The sequence below is a fragment of the Schistocerca gregaria genome, chromosome 11 (genome assembly GCF_023897955.1).
Source record: "Schistocerca gregaria isolate iqSchGreg1 chromosome 11, iqSchGreg1.2, whole genome shotgun sequence".
In the NCBI taxonomy this organism is placed as follows: Eukaryota; Metazoa; Arthropoda; class Insecta; order Orthoptera; family Acrididae; genus Schistocerca; species Schistocerca gregaria.
In genome coordinates, this window is record NC_064930.1 from 143833599 (window position 1) to 143857398 (window position 23800).

General features: G+C 42.3%; 1 protein-coding gene across 8 annotated transcripts in view; it reads left to right on the forward strand.

Moving 5' to 3' along the window:
• LOC126295264 (uncharacterized) overlaps nucleotides 1-23800 on the forward strand; it is a 123846-nt gene that overhangs the window by 18635 nt on the left and 81411 nt on the right. For 7 of the 8 annotated variants that reach the window (XM_049987681.1, XM_049987682.1, XM_049987687.1 and 4 more), the window contains 2 exons: nucleotides 12072-12326; nucleotides 18726-18947. In XM_049987681.1, coding sequence (XP_049843638.1) covers nucleotides 12072-12326; nucleotides 18726-18947 — 477 coding nt within the window. The remainder of the gene's footprint in view (nucleotides 1-12071; nucleotides 12327-18725; nucleotides 18948-23800) is intronic. The other variant, XM_049987688.1, reaches the window with a different exon arrangement.

The following is a 23800-nucleotide window of genomic DNA, read 5'->3' on the forward strand; positions in this document are numbered from 1 at the left end:
AAATTAAGTCTACAACCGACGAAAACAGCAGGACCATCGAGCAGAGCTTGTGCAGCGATTCTTCTTGTCTCCAGCTGTTGTAGCAAATTCGATGTTCTCGATAGTCTTGTAGACTGTTTGTTTAGAACGGCGGCGATATCTTCTGTAAGGCATCTTGGCAGCGTTCAATGCAGTTGCCTGTGCAGCAGCAGCAGCAGCGCGACGTAGCCGCTACGCGGCACTCGCTCGCTTATATACATGTCCGAACACGCGTGACCTTGATTCGGACTTAGAATATTTCTGCCTGCTGGCGGAGCGTTATCCCGGACGCGAGCACTAGTTGTATACATGAAATCATTTCATATAGTCGTAGAACAGTTTTTTCATCTTTAGACTATTTTAGTAACTTAACACTATGAAACAGCTGCATTTTATTGCTCTGAAACACACTCCCTTGAAAAATTTAAGTTTAAGTTTAGCATGGGAATAAGTTGCTTCTTTGGTTTTGAACACTGTGATTTTGCCATTGGTAACCTTTGAACTTTTGTGGCTGCACATGGAAATCATATTTTGATGTACAGTGTCTAAGACTGTACATGCAATGTAAGAATTGATCTTCCCGTGTTTTCGCTCATTGGATAATGCTGGGACTTCGGAAGTGGTAAGAGTGTGATACACTTCTCTTTTGTCAAAACAAAATGTTTGCCTTTGTTCTGTGCCCAAGGCACATTTTGGCCCTTTCATATCTTTTTCAGCAAGTCTGAGTTTTGTTTACTATGTGGAAATGGGTGGTTCAATTTGAAAAGCCAAACTTTTGCTGTAGTGGAGAAATTATGCTTTCACTACCATTATTACTGCTATATTGTAGGCTTTACTTTTTGTTTTTGCTCAGACAGTTTTTAATTATTCGCCCGATTGGTCTATCAACTGCGAGGTGGGTGTAAGTAAAATGAAAGACCGGCCTGACTGTGGCAACGTAACTCAGGTACAGCTGATTGGTTGTTCTAATTTTGTTCTAACATCTATTATCGTATTTACTGTAATCTTCCCACGACCATGTGCTTTAAGCAAATAACTTTTTGGTCTAAATAAACTGCTTGTTGTGAGGGCGTATTACGTGCCAGTGAGTTGCCAGTCTCACAGCAGGTGGGTCAGTTGAATCGGCATTAATGTGATTGTGTCAAGTGTAGATTTCTGGAGTCCTGAACATACTGAAGACTGTGTGTGTGTGTGTGTGTGTGTGTGTGTGTGTGTGTGTGTGTGTGTGTGCGCGCGCAGAAATGGAGGTAGTGGGTTCCTCTGCTGTTTGAAGTTCGTTCATAATTGAGAGCGTCTCCTAATGAGTTAATCCCATCTCGCACAGAGTAAGCTTTTCTGCAATTTAGCTAGATGGCGCATATGGCTGCCACCAAACGTGTGGGGTGACTGCCACATTGTGTGTTGAACCTCTCACACATGTAAGATTCGGTGCAGACACTAGCTGGCTGGCTTGACACCGTGAACAGTAGGGCACGTGAGTCGGCGGAACTGCAGTCTTTCTCAAACAATTGTACAGAAACTAATTGGTAAAAAAAATTTGATTCTTACACGTATCATACCTTCGTTCATCAGCTTCACAATGAACTGCCCACCATTTTGTTAACGGTAATATTTAGTGTGATATTTTAGGATTAAGTAAGAATTTGGTAAACTTTACAGTGAAAAATGCAGTTTGCTATGAATTTGCATTTGGTGCATGTTAGCTCGTATGTTTCTACAAATCAAATATAGCTAACATACAATGTCAGTACGCAAAGAGGAAAGTATTTTGTCATATGTTTAATACACTAAACTTCCATATTATTGCAATATTCGAGCAGCTACGGATTTTTTTTATTTTAAATGAAAGGGTGTATATTTAAGTACAATCACTAGCTGTTGAAACAAGAATTACTGTGGGTTTGGAAAAATAAATGTGAGGAAGTTTCCACTTCAATTTTATACCTGTAGTGGGCATCTTCATAAAATATTGACATGTCTTCCCATCAGTTCTGTTTTATGATTCTGCTCCAATTTCAACTGCATCAGAATGTTAGTGACACGTATATTACAAACTCTGCTGTGTTTTGGCAAAAGAATCAGATTTGATCACGGTGTTGAGGAAACTTATTGCTCACAACTCACCACTTGTAATGTATCTCTGAAGGAAATGTAAGTAAATAACAAATGTGGCGAAAATAAATCGATAATTCTGTTGACATTTTAATGGAATCCTGTACCCCAGTGTGTTTTTAATAGTGAATGATGTGGCTTGACACTGGCCAAAGAATTTCGTTTCTGTACCTCAGTGATCTGAGAAGTACGAACTCCCTATCCCGACCCCTTGCCACGAGGATCGTATCCCTGCGGGAGACCCGGGTGCAATACCTGCAAGAGTCCACTTTGCCCAGCACTTTGTACTCTAGTCCTGTCACAAGCTTATCCTACCCATCAGAGACCGGGCCACCTGTGAAAGTAACCGTGTCATTTACCAGCTCTGCTACCGTTCTTGCACAGGCTTTTTATGTTGGTGTGAGTACCAGCCAGCTGTCCACCAGAATGAACAGCTAGAATGTGGCCAAAGGCAATGTGTAGTGCCCTGTAAAAGTTCAGCTGAACATAACGTGCTCAGAGGATTCTTGAAATTGCTGCAACCACTCGCCTTTTGTTCTGTTCTCCAATATTTTTATTACTATTCCATTACCAGTTTTGAACCGCCTAGCAATTCACCATGAGATGGTATATATTTATTAATTGTCTGGATGGTGATGTAGACAGTATTGTGGAAAACATAATGAACATTTTTCAGTGACATTCATTGCACTACACTTTACACACTCGGCCACATGTAACACCTGGGGAATGTTATCCCTTCCCTGCCCCTGCAGCCTCCCGTCGCTACACCTGGCAGTCTCCTCTCCTACGGCCGCCATTTAGTCCCCACATGCTCCGCCAGGCAGTGAAGACTTCTCTGCCTCCACCTGTAATCTGCTATCCCTGCCCCTTCCTTGCCTCACTCCGTATCGGTCTTCTCGTTTGGCGCAACAGTTGCGATCTGGTCGTAGTGACCAGAGGTGCGAGAGGTTGAAATATGCTCACTATTTATATATATATATATATATACTTGAATTTAGCATATTTTGTGACAGTACTCACTATTCTGCGGATGTTTACCGTATTTACTCGAATCTAAGCCCCACTCGAATATAAGCCGCACCTGAAAAATCCTCGAAATCGAGGAAAGAGATTTTTCCAGAATCTAATCCGCACCTGAAATTTGAGACTCGAAATTCAAGGGGGAGAGAAAAGTTTTAGGCCGCAACTCCAAATCGAAACAAAGTTGGTCCATTGTAATATGAGACACAATTTAGGTCGAATGAATGACGATACAGCTACAGTAGTTTGGTTCGAGACATAAGATAGCAGTTAAGCTTTACCCGGTAGCCATTGCTGTGCGTCAGCCGCTCCGTCTGTATTTATATGGGTACACTTCCTTTTTCATGAGCTTCGTCTGGTTTGAATCGATTGGTTATTTTTCTTTGATCTGATAAGTGCCATTCTCATTGTTTTAGGTGTTTAAGTAACACTAAGCGGAAAATACAGTACTGTTGTTTGTCGCATTCTGATAATGTGTGTTTACGAGCGCCGGCCGCGGTGGCCAAGTGGTTCTAGGCACTTCAGTGCGGAACCGCGCGACCGCTACAGTCGCAGGTTCGAATCCTGCCTCGGGCATGGATGTGTGTGATGTCCTTAGGTTAGTTAGGTTTAAGTAGTTATAAGTTCTAGGGGCTGATGACCTCGGATGTTACGTCCTATACTGCTCAGAGCCATTTGAACCATTTTTTTTTTTTGTGTTTACGACCTGTCGCCGCTCGCGGAATGGCTTTCTTTTGTGCACGTTACCGCTGCTTACAATTAAAAAACAAAAGAGAGGAATCGTCTCATTAGTGAAACAATGGCAAGAGACTGCTATTTGTAGGTACTTACACTGCTACTTGCTTTGATGATGATTAACAAGAACCAAATAATAGACTGCGTATGATAAAAGATGTTCTAAACGAGAGTTTAGTGAAAATTTTTCTCCATTTGAAAATCTTTGCAGACGCCTCTTTAGTACATTACATTCTGCGCAGAAATTAGTCATCTTAGATTTAAAAATCTAGTCAATAGCCGTGCTTCATTTCTGACTGTACCACTATTAGGCATAAGAATAATTCATATATAAACATGGGATGATATCTAAATTTTTCCGCGTTTTCTGTTGTCTCACTCTAGTTTCATAGTTTATTAGGCAGGCAGGATTTAAATGAGTTAGCAGCAAACACGAAAGAATACATGGCAAAATGTTTATATTCATATTATTATTATGGTGAAGAGAATACTGCATGTAATTCACAATTCATAAAAGTTCCTATTAGCAACCATCTCTTCTCACAGGTAGGAAAAAATTCAGAGCATAGAGTTGGCCATATTGACAAACATCCGAAACAGTCTTGCCAGTCGGATTTTCATAGTACATTGAAATGCTGCTACATTTGAAGATGAACAATACGAAATTTGTACTTACTTCGTTGGATAATGTAGGAAAATGCAGTGATCAAAACTCGGGGTGGAGAAAAAAAGCTCGTGTTCCACTTTTTTTAAATTTATTTACTGACGCAGAGGTTTTGGCGCAAGTATTTATCTTTGTGCCTGCAAAGCATGCTACATATATTCGAGGGCAGAAGTTAGTTGTGGCGGCACCTACCAACATTTTTCAGAACTTCTGCTTACTTTGCACTAGATTCTAAGCCGCACGCAGTTTTTTTATTACAAAAACTGATAAAAAGTGCGTCTTAGAGTCGAGTAAATACGGTATAAGATGATATTTGACGTTTTTGTGTTGGCTTCAGTCGTCTAGTGAAAGTATGATTCCATAATGCTGTTTTGTCGGCTGCGGAAATGTCCTGGTTCAGTGTGTTTACCTCAGTTTTGGTGCTTCAAATACCATTTTCCCGAATGTTCTTCCATCTTGATGTTTATGTAAAAAAAAATAGTAGAATAACTCATGGTTTTAGAACGGAGACTTGTACCACCGTCACACACCGAGTGTTCACTGCCGACTGACTACAGTCAAAGATGACTCCAGCGTCAAAGACATTTCACACGACACACGAGCTTCCACTTGTAACCAGTCTATTTGACATTATTTGTCACATCTACTAATATTATCAATATGCTGTCACTCTTGAGCATATAAACAAACTAGCATAAAATAAGGAAAATTACAATTCACAAAAAATATTCTGACAAAAATATAAGAAAACAGTTACACTCTCCCTCATTAGATTTGGTATAGACAAATCCGGTAGAAAATAACACATCTCCTAGATCCGTTACAAGGTGTGGCTGCTTGTCTGCCTCTTTGTGCGTTCTCCTTTCTTTCCTGAGGAAGGCTTTGGCCGAAAGTTCAATGTGTAACAGTCTTTTTCATTTAGCCTGTCTTCAATTCAATGTGTCGTCTTGACGTCGTTGTCGGTGTTGCGGACGTTATGGTCTTCAGTCATAACACTTGTTTGAGGTAGCTCTCCATGCTACTCAATCCTCTGCAAACCTCTTCATCTCTGAAAAACTACTGCAGCCTACATGTTTCTAAACTTGTTTACTGTATTCATCTCTTGGTCTCCCTCTACAATTTTTACCCCCCACATTTCCCACCAGCACCAAACTGGTGATCCCTTGATGTCTCGGAATGTGTCCTATCAACCTATTCCTTTTTTGGTGAACTTGTGCCACAAATTTCTTTTCTCTCCAGATTATTCAGCACCTCCACATCAGTTATGTGATTTACCCATTTAATCTTCAGCATTCTTTTGCATCACCACATTTCAAAAACTTCTACTCTCTTTTTGTCTATACTGTTTATTATCCACGTTTCACTTCCCTACATTACTATACTCCAGACAAATACCTTCAGATGAGACTTTCTGACACTTAAATCTATATTCAATGTTAGCATATTTTTTTCTTCAGAAATATTTTTCTTGCCATGGCCAGTCTCCATATTATATCCTCTCTACTTCAGCCATCGTCAGTTATTTTGCTGCCCAAATAACGAGACTCAGTTACTACTTTAATTGTGAATTTGCAGTCTAATTCCTTCAGCACCACTTGACTTAATTCAGCCACATTCCATTTTCACCATTTTGTTTTTGTCGATGTTCACCTTATGTCATCCTTTCAGGACAATGCCCATTCCGTTCGGTTGCTCTTCAGAGACCTTTGTTGTGTCTGACACGATTACAGTGTCATCGGCAAACCTCAGAATTTTTATTTCTATTCCCTGGACCTTAATTTCTACTAAAAAAAATTTCTTTCGTTTCCTTTCCCGCTCGCTCACTGTACAGATTGGATAATGTCGGGGGTAGGCTACAACCGTGCATCACTCGCTTCTCGACCATTGCTTCCCTTTCGTGCCCATTGACTCTCATTACTGTCTCGTATCTGCACAAGTTGTAAATAGCCTTTTGCTCCCTGTATTTTCGGGGTTGCCACTAGTCGGAGAAATCGGGGAAATATCCGAGAAATTTGGAAAAAACGTTGGAAAACCTCATCTTTGTCTCGGTAGATGAAACGGTTTGTTTACTGAGGTGTGGTGCGTCATTGCTGGCTGGGTGCGGCTGAATACGTGCACCGCTTCCCTACTCTCTCATTCCTACAGCTTTGCCCCTTCCACCGCTCCTGTCAGCTTGCACTCGACACTGCCACCACTTACTACAGCAAGCCCGGCAGCTGCCAGCGAGAGGCGGGTAGGTGTGAGGAGACTGTAGACGCAGCCGCCGGAGACGGCGGTCGTGTGTGCACGAGTTGCGACTGCGTGAATGTGTGTATGCTCTCATTTCCTGACAAAGGCTACGGCCGAAAATTTAGTCGTGGGAGTTCGATTGTCTTTTCTGTGTTCTGTTTGCGGCTCGGCAATCGTCTTTACGGTGAGTTGCAACCTATCCTCATCAGCATTGATTCTCAGAGTATTTGAACTGGTTATCTGTTGCACCGATTGATCACTGCAGTCTCATTTGATCGACACAGTGTCTGTGACACGTGAATAGGTGGCCACACGAGTGGATTTCCACGACGGGCCAAAACTGCAGGCCATTACTGCCGGTATCTCTGACAGATCGGGCCTGCCGATCTGAAGCGCACCGTTTCCGACTAGTGCGAACACCCTGCTCGTCCGATCTAGTCTCGCCGATCTGCCTGCAGGCCGGGTCTGTTCGCGTGCGGCCGATTTTCGTGGTTTATCCGAGAACCCGGCACTGTGGTCCTCCTCGGCAGGCCAGAGGCCACGGCTGGTGGATTTCAGGAACTGCGACTGTCTCACCACGAGTACACTGTACAGTGCGGCGTTTTATATACATTTATTCTAGTACATTTTCGCTCTTTGAAAATAATTTATGTTTTAGAAAGTATGGACGATAAGAAAAAAAATGTGGCAGTTTCTGACAGTGTACGCTAAAGAAAAATCACACAATACCTGTATCTGTTGGCATCCGAACCCACACAATCGTGCGGGTTCGGTTTTTATTTTTGTACGACAAACTGAATGTCTTGCCTTGCTTCCGACCGACCTGCAACGATCGTGCAGGTTGTGTGCTACGCGTTTCTCGCGTTTATGTTGCCATTCGGCGCCAACAGATTGCAGCACGTGTTGTCTAAGTTGATCGAGAAGTGAGCATTTTGTCAGCACCTGGTTAGTAGCTCATAATTAAGTTAAATTGAATTGTTTCAGCGATTTGCTGGATCTGGTTATTTGTGATAGTGTGTACAACGTTGTGGTATTGATTATTATTAGTAACTTCATATCTTTGCACAGTAATTGTGCGTTCAATTTGTACTAGCACGATTATGCGGGTTAGGTGTTCACTGTGTAACTTCATCCTCGAGTGGGTGTTGTCAATTGTGTCATTGGTCTCCCTATGTTACTGCTTTTCATACAGATTTGAATGGGAAAGTTTTTATGCACATTCCCGTTATTGTATGCAGGTTTATCAGACAATCAAATCCGTTCTCTATTAGAGGATTCGGATTTGAGTGGAATTTCATCAGATGAAGACGATGGGTTTGTCCTTTCTCCTTCAAATATTCAGCATACGTTTTGCTTGACGACGATTTGAGTGCCGAAGAAGTTCCTTAAGAGTGCAGGAGTTCACACAGTGTCAGACCACTGCTTTTTCGGAGATCAAATTTTGTTCAGAAGTATCGTCCACCAAACATTAATTACAGTGCTGTTGAGGTCAGTGACAAAGAGATGCAATCTGAGTTACCTATTTCATACTTTACCACAATTCTTCTCTTAGCAAAGCTTAAGGAGAAAGGAATAGAGGCTACTGGCACAATAATGGTAAACAGAATTAAGAATTTTAATTTGAAAGAGGGAAGCTGTAGCAATTACTGAGTGGCAGGACAGTCAGAGGGTTGTGATAGCATCCACTTGTGCTGGCATTGAGCCATAATGTAAAGTTCAAAGGTGGTGTAAGCAGGAGGGTCACTATCTTGACGTAGATTGCCCTTTTGTAATTCAGCAGTACAATGCCAATATTGGTGGTGTGGACATTCGTGACCAGCAGGTTGAGTGTTGCTGAACGTGGTTCAGAACTAGAAAATTGACACTCGAGTGCTTTCTGCATTTTGTAGACCTTTCAGTGGTCAACTGCTGGTTTCTCTACAGAGAGCACTGTCATGAAAACCAGACTGCCAAAAAGAACATTATGGATCTGTTTAAATTTAGAATGTCTGTAGCTGAGGCTCTTCTCTCGTGTCCAGACAGAAAGAGGAGAGCTGAAGAGTTTGAAACACCGTTAGACAATACGTTAAGTACCTCCACAAAGGCAAAAGCTTACAAATCCCATCCGAAACCAGGTTTGGGCAAGCGATATTATGGGTACGGTCACGGGCCAACAGTGGATGGCATTTTGTCACCACGAACATGTCAGTATGACCGCTGCAGTTCCAGAACAAAGACAAAGTGCATAAAAGGCAATCAGTACATACGTCTTGCAAAAGGAAAGGATTGCTTCAAATTGTTTCATGAATAGTGTAGCAGTCTGAACCATGACTTTGTGTTACAAAATAAATAAAACTAATGAAAGACTAATTTTTTTATTCATGGCTGTTCCTCAGGTAACTTATAATATCAAAGAAATAGCAGGAAGTCATAGAATAATTTTGGTGAAATAAAACCTGACCCTCACGATTGTGTTGTTTTCCCGCTACATTTTTTTATGGGAGAGTTTATTATTATTTTTCCCAGTGTCTGCTATGCCAATGCCAAAGTATACAGAGAATTCAACTTAATTCACCATAAAAAAAACCATGAATATAGTAGAACCAATATTTCATTGCTGTTCATGTATAATGTTGGTATACACAACTCTGCCCTGCTTTATACACTTCTTTTGAGAGGCCTATTTTTTTGTGAGGTTATTTTTGAAGTCGGTGAAGAAATTTTAAATCTGTCTTGCGACTCCAGGGAAATGCTTATTTTGTCACCGAAAGAGTTTCATTATACTGAAATAAAGTAACAGTGGTCTTAATGACACAGACATGCCATTTGACTTGCTTTCTCCATCTAAAAACAGTTCATTATAAAAGATGTTGATGTTGGTGTTTAAGGTTTTTGCTCACACAGGGGAGAAATGTGGAAGTCCTTACATTATTTTGTCAAATTGTGTCTTGACTTACCCTTGAGATCTAAAAATTTGTCAGGGAAAAATGCTAAAACTTGTCTTGAAATTGGGGAGATATCAGGGCATTTCACTTGGGAAAACTTCTGACAACCCTGATTTTATACCTACCACTTCCAGAATTTCAAAAAGTGTGTTCCAGTCATCATTGACAGAAGCCTACAAATGCTATACATGTAGATTTGCCTTTCGTTAACGTATCTTCTAAGATAAGTCGTAGGGTCAGTGTTGCCTCGTGAGTGCTTACACTTCTCCAAAATCCAAACTGATCTTCCCCGAGATCGCCATCTATTAGCTTTTCCGTTTGTCTGTAAAGAATTCCTGTTAGCATTTTGCAGCTGTGACTTATTAAACTGTTAGTACAGTAAATTTCATAGTTGTCAGCAACTGCTTTCTTTGGAGTTGGAATTATTAGATTCTTTTCGAAATCTGAGGTATTTCGCCCCTTTCGTACATCTTGCCCACCAGGCGGAGGAGTTTTGAGATGGCTGGCTCTCCCAAGGCTGTCAGTAGTTCTAATGGAATGTTGTCTACTCCCGGGGCCTTGTTTTGACTTAAATTTTCCAGAGCTCTGCCAGATTCTTGCCACAGTATTGTATATCGCATCTCCTCTACATCCACTTCCATTTCTAGAATATTGTTTCCAAGTCCATCTCCCATGTATAGACCGTCTATATACTCCTTCCACTTTTCAGATTTCCCTTCTTAGCTTTGGACTGGTTTTCCATCTGATCTCTTGATAGTCATACAGCTGTTTCTCTGTTCTCCAAAGATCCCTTTAAATTTCTTGTAGGCTGTGTCTTATTTTCCCCCTAGTGAAATAAGCTTCTAAATCCTTAACTTTGTTCTGTAGCCATTTTGCACTTACTGTCAGTCAGATTTTCTAGACGTTTGTATCCCTTTTTGCCTGTTTCATTTACTCCATTTTTTTATAATTTTCTCTTTCATCAATTAAATTCAGTATCTCTTGTGTTATCCAAGAATTCCTACATGGTTTTGCCTTTTTACCTATTTCATCCTCTGCTGCCTTCCCCATTTCAGCTCTTAAAGCTTTCCCTTTGTCTTCTGCTGTATTCCTTTCCCCGGTTCTAGTCAACCATTGTGTAATGCTGCTTCTGGAGCTGTCAGCAACCTCTGGTTCTTTGCGTTTAACCATCTCCTTAATTTCGTATATTTTTTCCAATTTCTTCAATTTTAATCTACAGTTCATAAGCAATAAATTGTGGTCAGAGTCCACATCTGCCCTGGAATTCACTTACAATGTAAAACCTGCTTCCTAATTCTCTGTCTAACCATTATATATTCAGTCAGATACCTGTCAGTGTCTCCAGGTATCATCCACATATATAATCTTCTTTTATTATTCTTAAACCTAGCATTAGTGACAATTAAAGAATGTTCTATGCAAAATCCTACCAGACGGCTTCCTCTTTCATTCGTTTTCCACTGTCTGTATTCACCTACTGTTTCTCCGTCTCTTCCTTTTCCTGCCATCGAATTCCAGTCCTCCACGACTATTAAATTGTTGTCTCCCTTAACTGTCTGAGCAATTTCTGTTATCTCATCACACATTTCTTCAATCTCTTCATCTGTGGAACTAGTTGGCATTTAAACGTGTACTTCTACGGTGGATGGTGGCTTTGTGTGTATCTCGGTGGCAACAGTGCATTCCCTACGCCGTTCGTAGTAGCTTACCATGTTCCAATTGTTTTTATTCATTATTAAACCTAATCCTGCATTACCCCTATTTGATTTTGTCTTTGTAGCCCCGTGTTCACCTGACGAGAAGTCCCGTACCACCTGCCACCAATCTTCACCAGTACTCACAATATCTAAGATTACATTGATATTTGCAAATGTATGTTGTACGGCTGTTGCAGACCTGTGTAGGCATGTGATATAGAGGGTATACGACTGAAGCACAATACGTTTTGGCATAAATTTTCTTGACAAAAAAGGCTGCCAGTCCTACTGTGTGTGTGTGTGTGGGTGTGGGTGTGGGGGGGGGGGGGGGTTAAAATAATGTGTTTTTATGAAATAGGATGTTTGAAACCTGCAGCAGAAGTGTGCAGCAAAAGGTGAATATACCCCCTCATCCTGTTAAATGAACCCAATATTCCACAGTAATGGTTAATATGTGAATGTATGCAAAACTGTGTAAGATGTGAGACTTTTTTATTTATTGTGTGGTTCTAGATATATTTGTGCAAATTGCTTCCAGATACCCAAATACCACTCTGCTCAGCACTGTCCCCCTCCTGTCAGTTTACTCGTCTCTGAGACTTTGCTCGCACATTCCACACGTAAATTTATACGAGAGCTGTGTGTCTGACGGTAGCTCGTGTCCGACAGTCGATGCAGATCCTGGGCAGCCGTACTGCGGACGACGCGGCGGGTATCGGTGCGGGTAACGTGGCCCCGTATGGCTCTCCTGTCGGAGTGCCGGCAGTGCCGTACCCTGTGGCCGACTCTATGGGGCTTCAGGAGCTGCAGAATGCGATGGGGGCCACAGACGAGGAGATGGCCATCCTGCAGCAGCTGGGGGGCGAGGGGCCCATCTGGGTACCCGTCAAGGGCGAGGCTTCGGATCTGCTGTCTCCGCCGAAGGTAACCTCACTGCTTTGATTGTGTAGCACTTGTGTGTGTGTGTGTGTGTGTGTGTGTGTGTGTGTGTGTGTGTGTGTGTGTTTTGATTTTTCTCTTTGCTACTTTGCTATGACAAATGAGACCTTGCCAGAGGACTCACTGGTTTTATCTACATCCATACTCCGCAAGCCACCTGACGGTGTGTGGCGGAGAGTACCTTGAGTACCTCTATCGGTTCTCCCTTCTATTCCAGTCTTGTATTGTTCATGGAAAGAAGGATTGTCGGTATGCTTCTGTGTGGGCTCTAATCTCTCTGATTTTATCCTCATGGTCTCTTCGCGATATATACGTAGGAGGCAGCAATATTCTGCTTGACTCTTCGGTGAAGGTATGTTCTCGAAACTTTAACAAAAGCCCGTACCGGGCTACTAAGCGTCTCTCCTGCAGACTCTTCCACTGGAGTTTATCTATCGTCTCCGTAACGCTTTCGCGATTACTAAATGATCCTGTAACGAAGCGCGCTGCTCTCCGTTGGATCTTCTCTATCTCTTCTATCAACCCTATCTGGTACGGATCCCACACTGCTGAGCAGTATTCAGGCAGTGGGCAAACAAGCGCACTGTAACCTACTTCCTTTGTTTTCGGATTGCATTTCCTCAGGATTCTTCCAATGAATCTCAGTTTGGTGCTTTACCGACGATCAGCTTTATACGATCATTCCATTTTAAATCACTCCTAATGCCTACTCCCAGATAATTTATGGAATTAACTGCTTCCAGTTGCTGACCTGCCATTTTGTAGCTAAATGATAAGGGACCTATCTTTCTATGTATTCGCATCACATTGCACTTGTCTACATTGAGATTCAATTGCCATTCCGTGCACCGTGCGTCAATTTGCTGCAGATCCTCCTGCATTTCAGTACAATTTTACATTGTTACAACCTCTCGATATACCACAGCATCATCTGCAAAAAGCCTCAGTGAACTTCCGATGTCATCCACAAGGTCATTTATGTATATTATGAATAGCAACGGTCCTACGATACTCCCCTGTGGCGCACCTGAAATCACTTCTCTCCGTTGAGAATGACATACTGCATTCTGTTATCTAGGAACTCTTCAATCGAAACAGACAAATGATTTTATAGTCCGTATGCTCTTACTTTATTCATTAAACGACTGTGGGGAACTGTATCGAACGCCTTGCGGATGTCAAGAAAATCGACATCTACCTGGGAACCCGTGTCTATGGCCCTCTGAGTCTCATGGACGAATAGCGCGAGCTGGGTTTCGCACGATCGTCTTTTTCGAAACCCGTGCTGATTCCTACAGAGTAGTTTTCTAGTCTCCAGAAAAGTCATTATACTCGAACATTATATGTGTTCCAAAATTCTACAACTGATAGACGTTAGAGATATAGGTCTATAGTTCTCCACATCTGTTCAACGTCCCTTCTTGAAAACGGGGATGACCATTTGATATTTTATGGTTATTCAGTAAAGCAGTCACCACTAATTTATGCAAATAATTGGTTTATTTTCTGTTTGGAAAAATTTCATAAAAGGTTATGTTTGAACAAATTTATTTTTCTCTCACTGTAACATCAGTACTGAGGAATTTTAATTTTCTAAAATTAATACATAAATAGTTTATCAACTAAATTTAAGAAAATTCTCTTCTAATACTTCTTTGTTAACAGACTTGTGTCAGATCACACTGTATTCATCTTCTGTTTACAAAGAATTGCTGTAGCCAACCAATGAGCACAATATTTATCGTCCAACAGGATGAGAAATTCTGACCTTCCCTTTACATCACAATAGAGACTTGGTTTGCAATGAACAGAGAACAGTATTGTATTATTCCTGCCATAATGCCCAAAGGAAATGGTAACAATGTGGATGCCGCCATCTGGTGGTTGCTGACTGTCAGTTTAGAAGGTGCTCGTCCTCATGTGAAAAATCTAGTATTGCATTGTCACAGACAAAGAATACATATGCGTAAATAAATTGCTACATAAATGCCATAAATACACCAAAATAGGGACCGATGGCCTTCGTAGTCTGGTCCCTTCGATCCTCACAAATCAACTGACCGACACCAAAACCAATATTTACCTTTTGTTGCTAAGGTGGGAAAGACAGCTATTCTACCAGCAGTAATTTGCAGCTTTAAAATGTTCAGTTACGTTATTGAAATGTGATGTAAACTAGACTAAAACCGTGTTGTTTTGGCAGCACATTAATACTGAGCTTAATATAAAACAACAGTTCTACTTCAAAGATTTACAGTGTGGAATATTTTCTTATTTTTAAATTTTGTGTAGCACTGTGCATTAAACAGGATGTTTCTCTTCCATGTCATGTTGTCAACAAGTCTACACTACAAGTGTAGGAATCTTAAAGAGATGCCGAGTATTGATGTCTTTTGTGATGTGATTCTGACAAAACTTCAGCTGAACTGTGTTAAATTAATTTGTCTGTGTAGGTGGGTATGGATCGGAAGCTGATTGATACAGAATGTTTCATTAATTATGAAGGCAATAAAAAGGATAGTGGCAACTGAGATGAAAACATCAGGGAAGTAAGCAATAGATTGTGACAAAGGCTTATGAGCAGCTTTGAAATTGTATACAGTTTTCCCTTTTTCTCACATTTTTTCATTTTGATTATATTTCATTACACCCTTTACTCCATTAGTGTTTATCGTTATGATGTCACTCAGTTGAAATACACTCTAAGACAAAAAGGGACACATCACAAATAAATTATCAAAATGTGATGGATATCAGTAGGTGTTATGTATATGTACAGACAAATAATTACGATTTCAGAAAAATTTGATGATTATTTGAGAGAGAGAGCTTCACAATTTGAGCGAGTCAATAATGCACTGTCCCACCTCCGACCTTAGGTAATCAATTATTCAGCTCGGTATAGATTGACAGAAGTGTCGGACGACCTGAGCGATATTGTGCCAAATTCTTTCCAATTGCAGTGTTAGAGTGTCAGAATCCCAAGCTGGTCCGAGGGTCCCGCCCCTAATTGCCCCGAACTTTCTCAATTGCGGAAAGATACGGCAATCTTGTCGGTCGATGTAGGGTTTGAAAAGCAGGAGAAACTCTCGCCGTGTGTGAACGGGCATTATCTTGCTGAAATGTTAGCTGGGTTGGTGTGCCTTCGAGGGCGAGAGAACGGGTTGTAGAATATCGTCGACGTACCGCTTTGGTGTAAGGGTGCCACAAATGGCGACCAAATGGGTCCTGCTGTGAAAAGTAATGGCACTTTGGAGCATTAATCCTTGTTGTTGGGCAACAGTGACGTTGATATACCAGTGCTGTCCTGGATGTCTCCACATACATCTTCGTGGTCATTGGGGCTCAGTTTGAAGCGGGACTCATCGCTGGAGGCAGTTCTACTCCAGTCGGTGAGATTCCAGACCGAGTGTGCTCGATACGACTGCAGGTGGGCTGCTCGGTGTGCAGAAGTCAGTGGTAATCGGCCCGAGGGGTGCTTTGAGTTCAGACCACTTTCTGTGAGCTGCCTAACAGTCATCCTTGAAGCGCGAATTGCAAGTCTGATTGACGATAATGATGAATCCGGGGCTGAGAGTGCCTCGCTGACGATTGCTCGGTCCTCGTATTCTGTCGTCTCTGTAATGCGACTGCTTCAATCTCTACACTGTTCTGACCCTGGTTCAGACATGGCTGCCGACACTGTCGAATAGTATCCTCACTCCCATTTAAATGTCGCGTGATTGGCTGATTACTCCAATTGGCATCTGTGACCCTCTTCTTCTCTTCTCTGAAATGCTGGCATCTGCATATATTGTAGTTAACTGTAGTTAAAATCTTCTGGGTTATTAGGCCGCGTCATATATATATTATTGTTTGTGCTCCTATCTGCCTATGAAATGTGTTGCTAAAATACAGTGCCTGACAAAAAAAGGCGGGCACTCTGAAAGGGAGAAGGAAACAAAATGAAATGTAACAGAAATAATGGAAGCTAAAGAAATGAATTAAAATTAGTACCACGGCCAGGATTCACACCCAGGTCTCCTTGCTTACTAGGCAGCTATGCTAGCCACCGCACCAGCACAGCTGCAAGGGTGGTTCTAGTCCAGTGGCCTCCCTAACACGAGCTTCAGTTCATACCTTCTGCTTGCTTTCCCCTTTTTAGATCATCACTACTGCCGAGGCTCTTCAGTATAGCACACGAGTGTTGCACGTAAGGGGGGAAATCGTGCCTCGAGCGTAGGTGATCTATAGGTCTGGTACAGTTAAATTTTCTTTGAGACCTGGGTTCGAGTCCTGGCCACGGCACAAATTTTAATTCATTTCTTCGTCTTCCATCACCATTGTAAATAAAGACGAGACTAAAGTGTCGTGAGGAAAATTTAATTGTATCAGAAAATTAGCAGATTTAGAGGGTATCTGGTGTGATTTTGGCAATTGCAAATTTAGTCAGATATACGAGTAGCTTGGCAATATGAACCCAATTACCAGAATGGTGTTCCACCACCTATACACAGCTGTCTGAAATTCCTTCTCAAAACAAGAAGTAGTAAATATTCCAGAATTCGAATCAAGAACATGAGTAACTTAGAAGTACGTATCCTCAGAGTAGCGAAGCAACTGAAATCGCTTAATAAAAGCAAGTCTTCTGGTCCAGACCAGTATACCTATTAGGTTCCTTTCAGAATACGCTGATGCATTAGCTCCATACCTATCAATCCTATACAGCCGTTTGCTCAACAAAATATCCGTACCCAAAGACTGGAAAGTTGTACAGGTCACACCAATATTCAAGAAAGGTAGTAGGAATAATCCACTAAATTACAGGCTCACATTGTTAACGTTGATATGCAGCGGGATTTTGGAACATATATTGTGTTCAAACATTATGAATTACCTTGAAGAAAACTGTCTATTGACACACACAGTCAACATGAGTTTAGAAAACATCGTTCTTGTGAAACACAACTAGCTCTTTACTCGCATGAAGTGCTGAGTGTTATTGACATGGGATTTCAGATTGATTCCGAATTTCTTGGTTTCTGGAAGGCTTTTGACACTGTACTATGCAAGCGGCTTGTAGTGAAATTATGTGCTTCTGTTACATGATAAATCAATCAAATCTGAAGGCCATAAATTCAACTAGAGTCTTATGAATTATAATTGTGAACAATTTAAATTGGAAAGGACATATAAAAAATTCTGTAGCGAAAGTGAACCAGAGACGCATTTTATTGGCAGAACACTTAAGGCTGCCTACAATACGCTTGTCCGTCCTCCGTGCTACGCGGTGTGGGATCCTTATCAGATAGGACTAACGGAGTACGTCGAGCAAGTTCACGTTTCGTATCATTGAGAAATAGGGGGGAGTGTGTCGTGGACACGATACAGGATTTGGGATGGACATCTTTAAAACAAAGGCATTTCTTATTCCGGAAAGATCTTTTCGTGGAATTGTAGTCACCAGCTTTCTCCTCGGAATGCAAAAATATTTTATTGATGCTGACCTACATAGGAAGATACGATTAACTTAACAAAATGAGAGGAATCAGAATTCACACGAGAAGTTGTAAGTGCTAGTTTTTTTCTGTGCACTGTTCAAGAGTGGAATAATAGAGAATTATTGTGAAGATGGTTCGGTGGACCGTCTGCTAGGCACATAAGTGTGGTTTATAGAGTATCTGTGTAGATGCAGGTGTGCTAGACACAGACACCGATTCTGTTGAAAATGGGATAAGGAAGCTGTTTTATCCCAACCCGAGGCAAGCTGACTGACAACTGTTCTAATTATATTTTAATATCCCAAATACTGTCACTGGGACCAAATTGACATCCGATACGGTCCCATATGTGTTCTATTGGAGTCGGTCATGGGGATGTCAATGACCACAGAAGTACTCCGTCACACAGACAATTCAAGAAGTTATGTGCCATTGCCACATTGAAAAGTGTTTCCACAACTGTCACACAAAAGGTAATATGTGGTGATTTAGGGTGTATTTTACATACCATTGTGCCGTCGGGTTCCCTCAATCGCCAGTGGCTGTGACCCGAAGTCGTACCCGATGGAGCCCCGGACAACGGCACCGGGAGTGAGGACACTGTCTCTTTCCTAAACATCGGAAGAACGGGATCTCGCCTCGGCTCACCACTGTACATGCCGACAGTGGGCATTTTGGACTAGTGCAGAATTGTAATTTGTCTGTAGATACGGTGTGACGACAGTGGCCAATAGTCGATACGGAAACCCGTACCCTTTCGACCTGTGAAGTTTCATTTCGTTCCCCCTCTTCTGGGTGCTTCAGTGTCTATCAGGTGGCATATTTGAGTTTTGTCGCTCAGCTAGCAAAGATAATGGTGTGACCGAAAAATGTGTCGCACTACATCGTGCGATCTTTACTCCAGGTAGAGGAGGAGGAGGAGGAAGAGGCGGACATTGTGGACCTGGACTGCCAGCGGAGGGCCCCAGACGTGTCGTCCGAAGGAGTCTCCTGCGGAGGCGGCGAGGCTGCGGCCGCGACGGCGGCGCGTACCGGCGGGGCTCCGGCGGACGTCGGCGGAGCGGTTCCGGACGCCTCCGGCCGGCTCGCCGTGTCTGCTCCTAGAGCTGCTGCGCCTGCTGCTAAAGTGAGGATACTGGCAGCTCTCCGCACTAGCCTGTCCCGGGCATACCTCCTCGTCTCTGTGTAGCTACTGCAGCCTGTTCCTCCTTTGAACCCGTCTCCTTACACAATTCTTATCCCCACACTTCCGTCTGTTACCAAATTGACAATTTCTTGACGCACAGGGGCTCATCCCTTCAGAAATTTGTTACTTCCCTGTTCGATTTGGCACCTGTGTGAGTTCCTCGATCTACCGATCTGATCTCGAGCATTCTCTTGTAGCACATCTTTTCTTCTCTCCCGAACTGTTTATTGATCACACTTCACTTCTGTGTGAGACTACACTCCCCATAAATACCCTAATGGCCATTAAAATTGCTACACCATGAAGATGATGTGCTACAGACGCGAAATTTAACCGACAGGAAGAAGATGCTGTGATATGCAAATGATAAGCTTTTCAGAGCATTCACACAAGGCTGGCGCTGGTGGCGACACCTACAGCGGGCTGACATGAGGAAAGTTTCTAACCGATTTCTCATACCCAAACAGCAGTTGACTGGCGTTGCCCAGTGAAATGTTGTGATGGCTCGTGTAAGGAGGAGAAATGCGTACCATCACGTTTCCAACTTTGATAAAGGCCGGATTGTAGCCTATCACAATTGCGGTTTATCGTGTCGTGACACTGCTCGCGTCAGTCGAGACCCAATGACTGTTAGCAGAATACGGAATTGGTGGGTTCAGGAGGATAATACGGAATGCCGTGCTGGATCCCGACAGCCTCGTATCACTAGCAGCCGAGATGGCAGGCATCTTATCCGCACGGCTGTAACGGATCGTGGAGCCACGTCTCGATCTCTGAGTCAACAGATGGGGACGTTTGCAAGACAACCACCATCTGCACGAACAGTTCGATGACATTTGCAGCAGCACGGACTATCAGCTCAGAGACTGTGGCTGCGGTTACTCTTGACGCTGCATCACAGACAGGAGCGCCTGCGTTGGTGTACTTGACGACGAACCTGGGTGCACGATTGGCAAAGTGTCATTTTTTTGGATGAATACACGTTTCGTTTACAGCATTGTGATGGTCGCATCCGTGTTTGGCAACATCGCTGTGAACGCACATTGAAAGTGTGTATTTGTCATCGCCATATTGGAGTATCACCCGGCATGATGGTGTGGGGTACCATCGGTTACATATGTCTGTCACCTCTTGTTCGCATTGACTGCACTTTGAACAGTGGACGTTACATTTCAGATGTGTTACGACCCGTGGCTCTACCCTTCATTCGATCCCTGCGAAGCCGTACATTTCAGCAGGATAATGCACGACCGCATGTTGAAGGTCCTGTAGGGGCCTTTCTGGATACAGAAAATGTTCGACTGCTGTCCTGGCCACCACATTTTCCAGACCTCTCACTAACCGAAAACGTCTGGTCAGTAGTGGCCGAGCAACTGGCTCGTCACAATACGCCAGTCACTACTCTCGATGAACTGTGGTATCGTGTTGAAGCTGCACGGGCAGTTGTACCTGTACACGCCATCCGAGCTCTGTTTGACTCGATGCCCAGGCATATCGAGGCCGTTATTACGGCCAGAGGCGGTTGTTCTGGGTACTGATTTCTGAGGATCTATGCACCCAAATTGTGTGAAAATGTAATCACATGCTAGTTCTAGTGTAACATATTTGTTCAATGAATACACATTTATCATGTGCATTTCTTCTCGGTGTAGCAATTTTAATGGCCAGTAGTGTTCTTTCAGAATAGATTTCCTACCACTCAAATTTATATTAGTCACTAACAAACATTTCTTTTTCAGACACGCTTCTTTTACTGTTGCCCCTCTGAATTGTGTATCTCCTCTAATGCTGCCATTTTCAGTTATTTTGCTGCCCAAATACGAACACTCGTTTACTACTATTAGTGTCTCATTTTCTAATCAAATTCTGTCATAATTTCATTTAAGTCCTCTTCATGCTATTACCACTGTTTTTAATTCTGTCAGTACTCGTAACGTCTTCTCGACATACTATCCGAACTGTTCAACTGGTGTTCCGAGTCATTTGCCATCTCTGACAGAAGTATTATGTCATCAGAAAACCGCAGGGTTTTTATTTCCTGTCCCTGATCTTTAATTTCCTTCCCAAATTGCTTGTCGTTTTCCTCTAGTGCTCGCTCAGTTTACGGATTGTACGACACGGGTGGTTGCGGGAAGGGGGACGGTTCATTCTTGTTGCAATCTCTCTTTAACCAATGCTTTCCTTTGATTCTTTGTAACTGTCTCAAGGAACACCGCACTGTTCTTCTGAAGCACACAGGCACTGCAAAATTGTATTTATCCGGAATCATTGGCATGTGTCATTCACTTAAAATGTCTCCCGTGTACAGGAATGTAGGTAACGGATGTATGGGTGTGCGGGTATGAGCTGTATGCACCCTGTTGACAACAGGTGGAAGTTTGAGTCTACAACCTGTGGAAGGTTGGGTCCGATCGTGAGTTGTGCACAGATAATCTAACGGTAAGGTGACAGCTAATGAGTGGGAAATCTGGTTTCGAGTCCTGGTCCAGCACAAATTGTCATTGTCATCATCCGTTACACAGCTAACAGTTATCCGTATTCGTAACTGTGAATACATACCACCTACTTTGTAACTGCAGTCTGGTTTCTCTACAAGTCGTAGATAACTATTGCTCTTTGTATTTTGTCTTTTTTATCCTAAGCATTCCAGAGATTGGAGATGTACCAGGTGATCAAAAAGTCAGTATAAATTTGAAAACTGAATAAATCATGGAATAATGTAGATAGAGAGGTACAAGTTGACACATATGCTTGAAATGACATGGAGTTTTATTAGAACCAAAAAAATACAAAAGTTCAAAAAATGTCCGACAGATGGTGTTCCATCTAATCTGAACAGCAATAATTAGCATAACAAAGTAAGACAAAGCAAAGATGATGTTATTTACAGGAAATGCTCAATATGTCCACCACCATTCCTCAACAATTGCTGTAGTCGAGGTATAATGTTGTGAATAGCACTGTAAAGCGTGTCCGGAATTACGGTGAGGCATTGATGTTGGATGTTGTCTTTCAGCATCCCCAGAGATGTCGGTCGATCACGATACACTTGTGACTTCAGGTAGCCCCAAAGCCAATAATCGCTCGAACTGAAGTCTGGGGACCTGGGAGGCCAAGCATGACGAAAGTGGCGGCTGAGCACACTATCACCACCAAACGACGCGCGCAAGAGATCTTTCATGCACCATCTGTCAAACATTTTGTGAACTTTTTTTTTTGTTCTAATAAAACCCTGTGTCATTCCAAGCATGTGTGTTAATTTTTATCTCTTTATGTACATTATTCCATGGTTTATTTTTTTATCAAATTTATACTGACTTTTTGATCACCCTGTATATCTAATAAGTGTTACTGTTAACATATTGTGGGAGCAATAGCTTTGGTTTTACACCATCGACAGTATTACAAACAGAGTGAGTTGGTGCAGTTGTTATTATACTGGACTCACATTAGGGAGGACGGCAGTTCGAGCCCGCGTCCGGCAATCCTGATTTAGGTTTTCTGCTGTTTCGGTAAATCGCTTCAGGCAAATCCTTGGATGGTCCCTTTGAAAGGGCACAGCTGACTTCCTTCCCCACCCTTCCGTAATTCGATGGGACCGATGACTTACTGTTTGATACCTCTCCCGACCAACAGAATTGCAACAGTTCTTAGCCACACCCTTTCCCGTAGACTGCCGAATCGCGTCCTCACCTGAAATCCATCAGGTAGCCAAAAATGAAATAACAGAATGCGAGATACAACATGTGTAGTGACATATTATCTTCAGTTATTTGGCGATATCGATTTTTGAGTACACTCACCAAGAAAAGGTTACATTCCTCTGGTCAGAGCCGATATTAATTTAGCCTGAGGTACACAAAATCCCATTTTGTTCTGTCTATCCTTCCTGAAAGTAAAATTAAGTGTTCCAACATAAACATTTATTTTTTGAACATGCCATACACAGATGTAGAATTTCTTTGCTCATGAGGACTTAGTCAATTTAGCACACTTACAGGTCTAACTGTATTTCTCTCCTGCCAGTAAAAATTATCTCCCTGCACCCCTCTGCTTTCGCACTTTTCATCCGGTTCTCGTACCTCGGTACGCCCATCGGGTAGATGTGCCGGATGTCTAAATGTTGAACTCTGGCAGGAGACTCTCGAAGGGACGGGTAAATTTTGCCTCCTCAGAAGTTAGACAGATAAATCTGTAAGATGGATATAGGAGCAATGATTGCACAGAGCAAAAGGGGATACTATAAAAAGAAACAGTAGCTGACAGAAAAAATATTCAAGAATATCCGTGTCTGAAGCACAATTCTTTGTCGGTGCTATTACGGGAGACTTTCGAAGACGAGAGATGTAGATCGAATAGGGAATAAGGAAGACGTGCATTGATTCAGTGGGAACAAGAATTGATTAAGAGTGTTGGATTCAGTAGAGAGAACCAGTAGCGCAGGTTTTAAATTATTTGTAAAGTTTGTTGAAGGTCACCAGTCATATCACTATCAAACACTGGATACACGTAGTTCGGATAATGTGCACGCCACGAGTTTCACCGCTTAGAGGTGTACTCACAGTTTCTAATTGCATTACTCGTGTTATTGTGGTAAAAGTGTAGTGTAAGATTATGCACTGTAGGGAGTAGATTACGATAGCATTTTAAAATTTTAAATTCATGTGGTAGTTAAATGATATACTGAAAATCGAATTTTTGTTGCTGCTGGAAGCATCCTGCCACTTGGGCAGTGCGCTGGGTCAACCATTAAGCGATGTAGATGGTTTGTGTTATATTAGAGGAATTAGTGC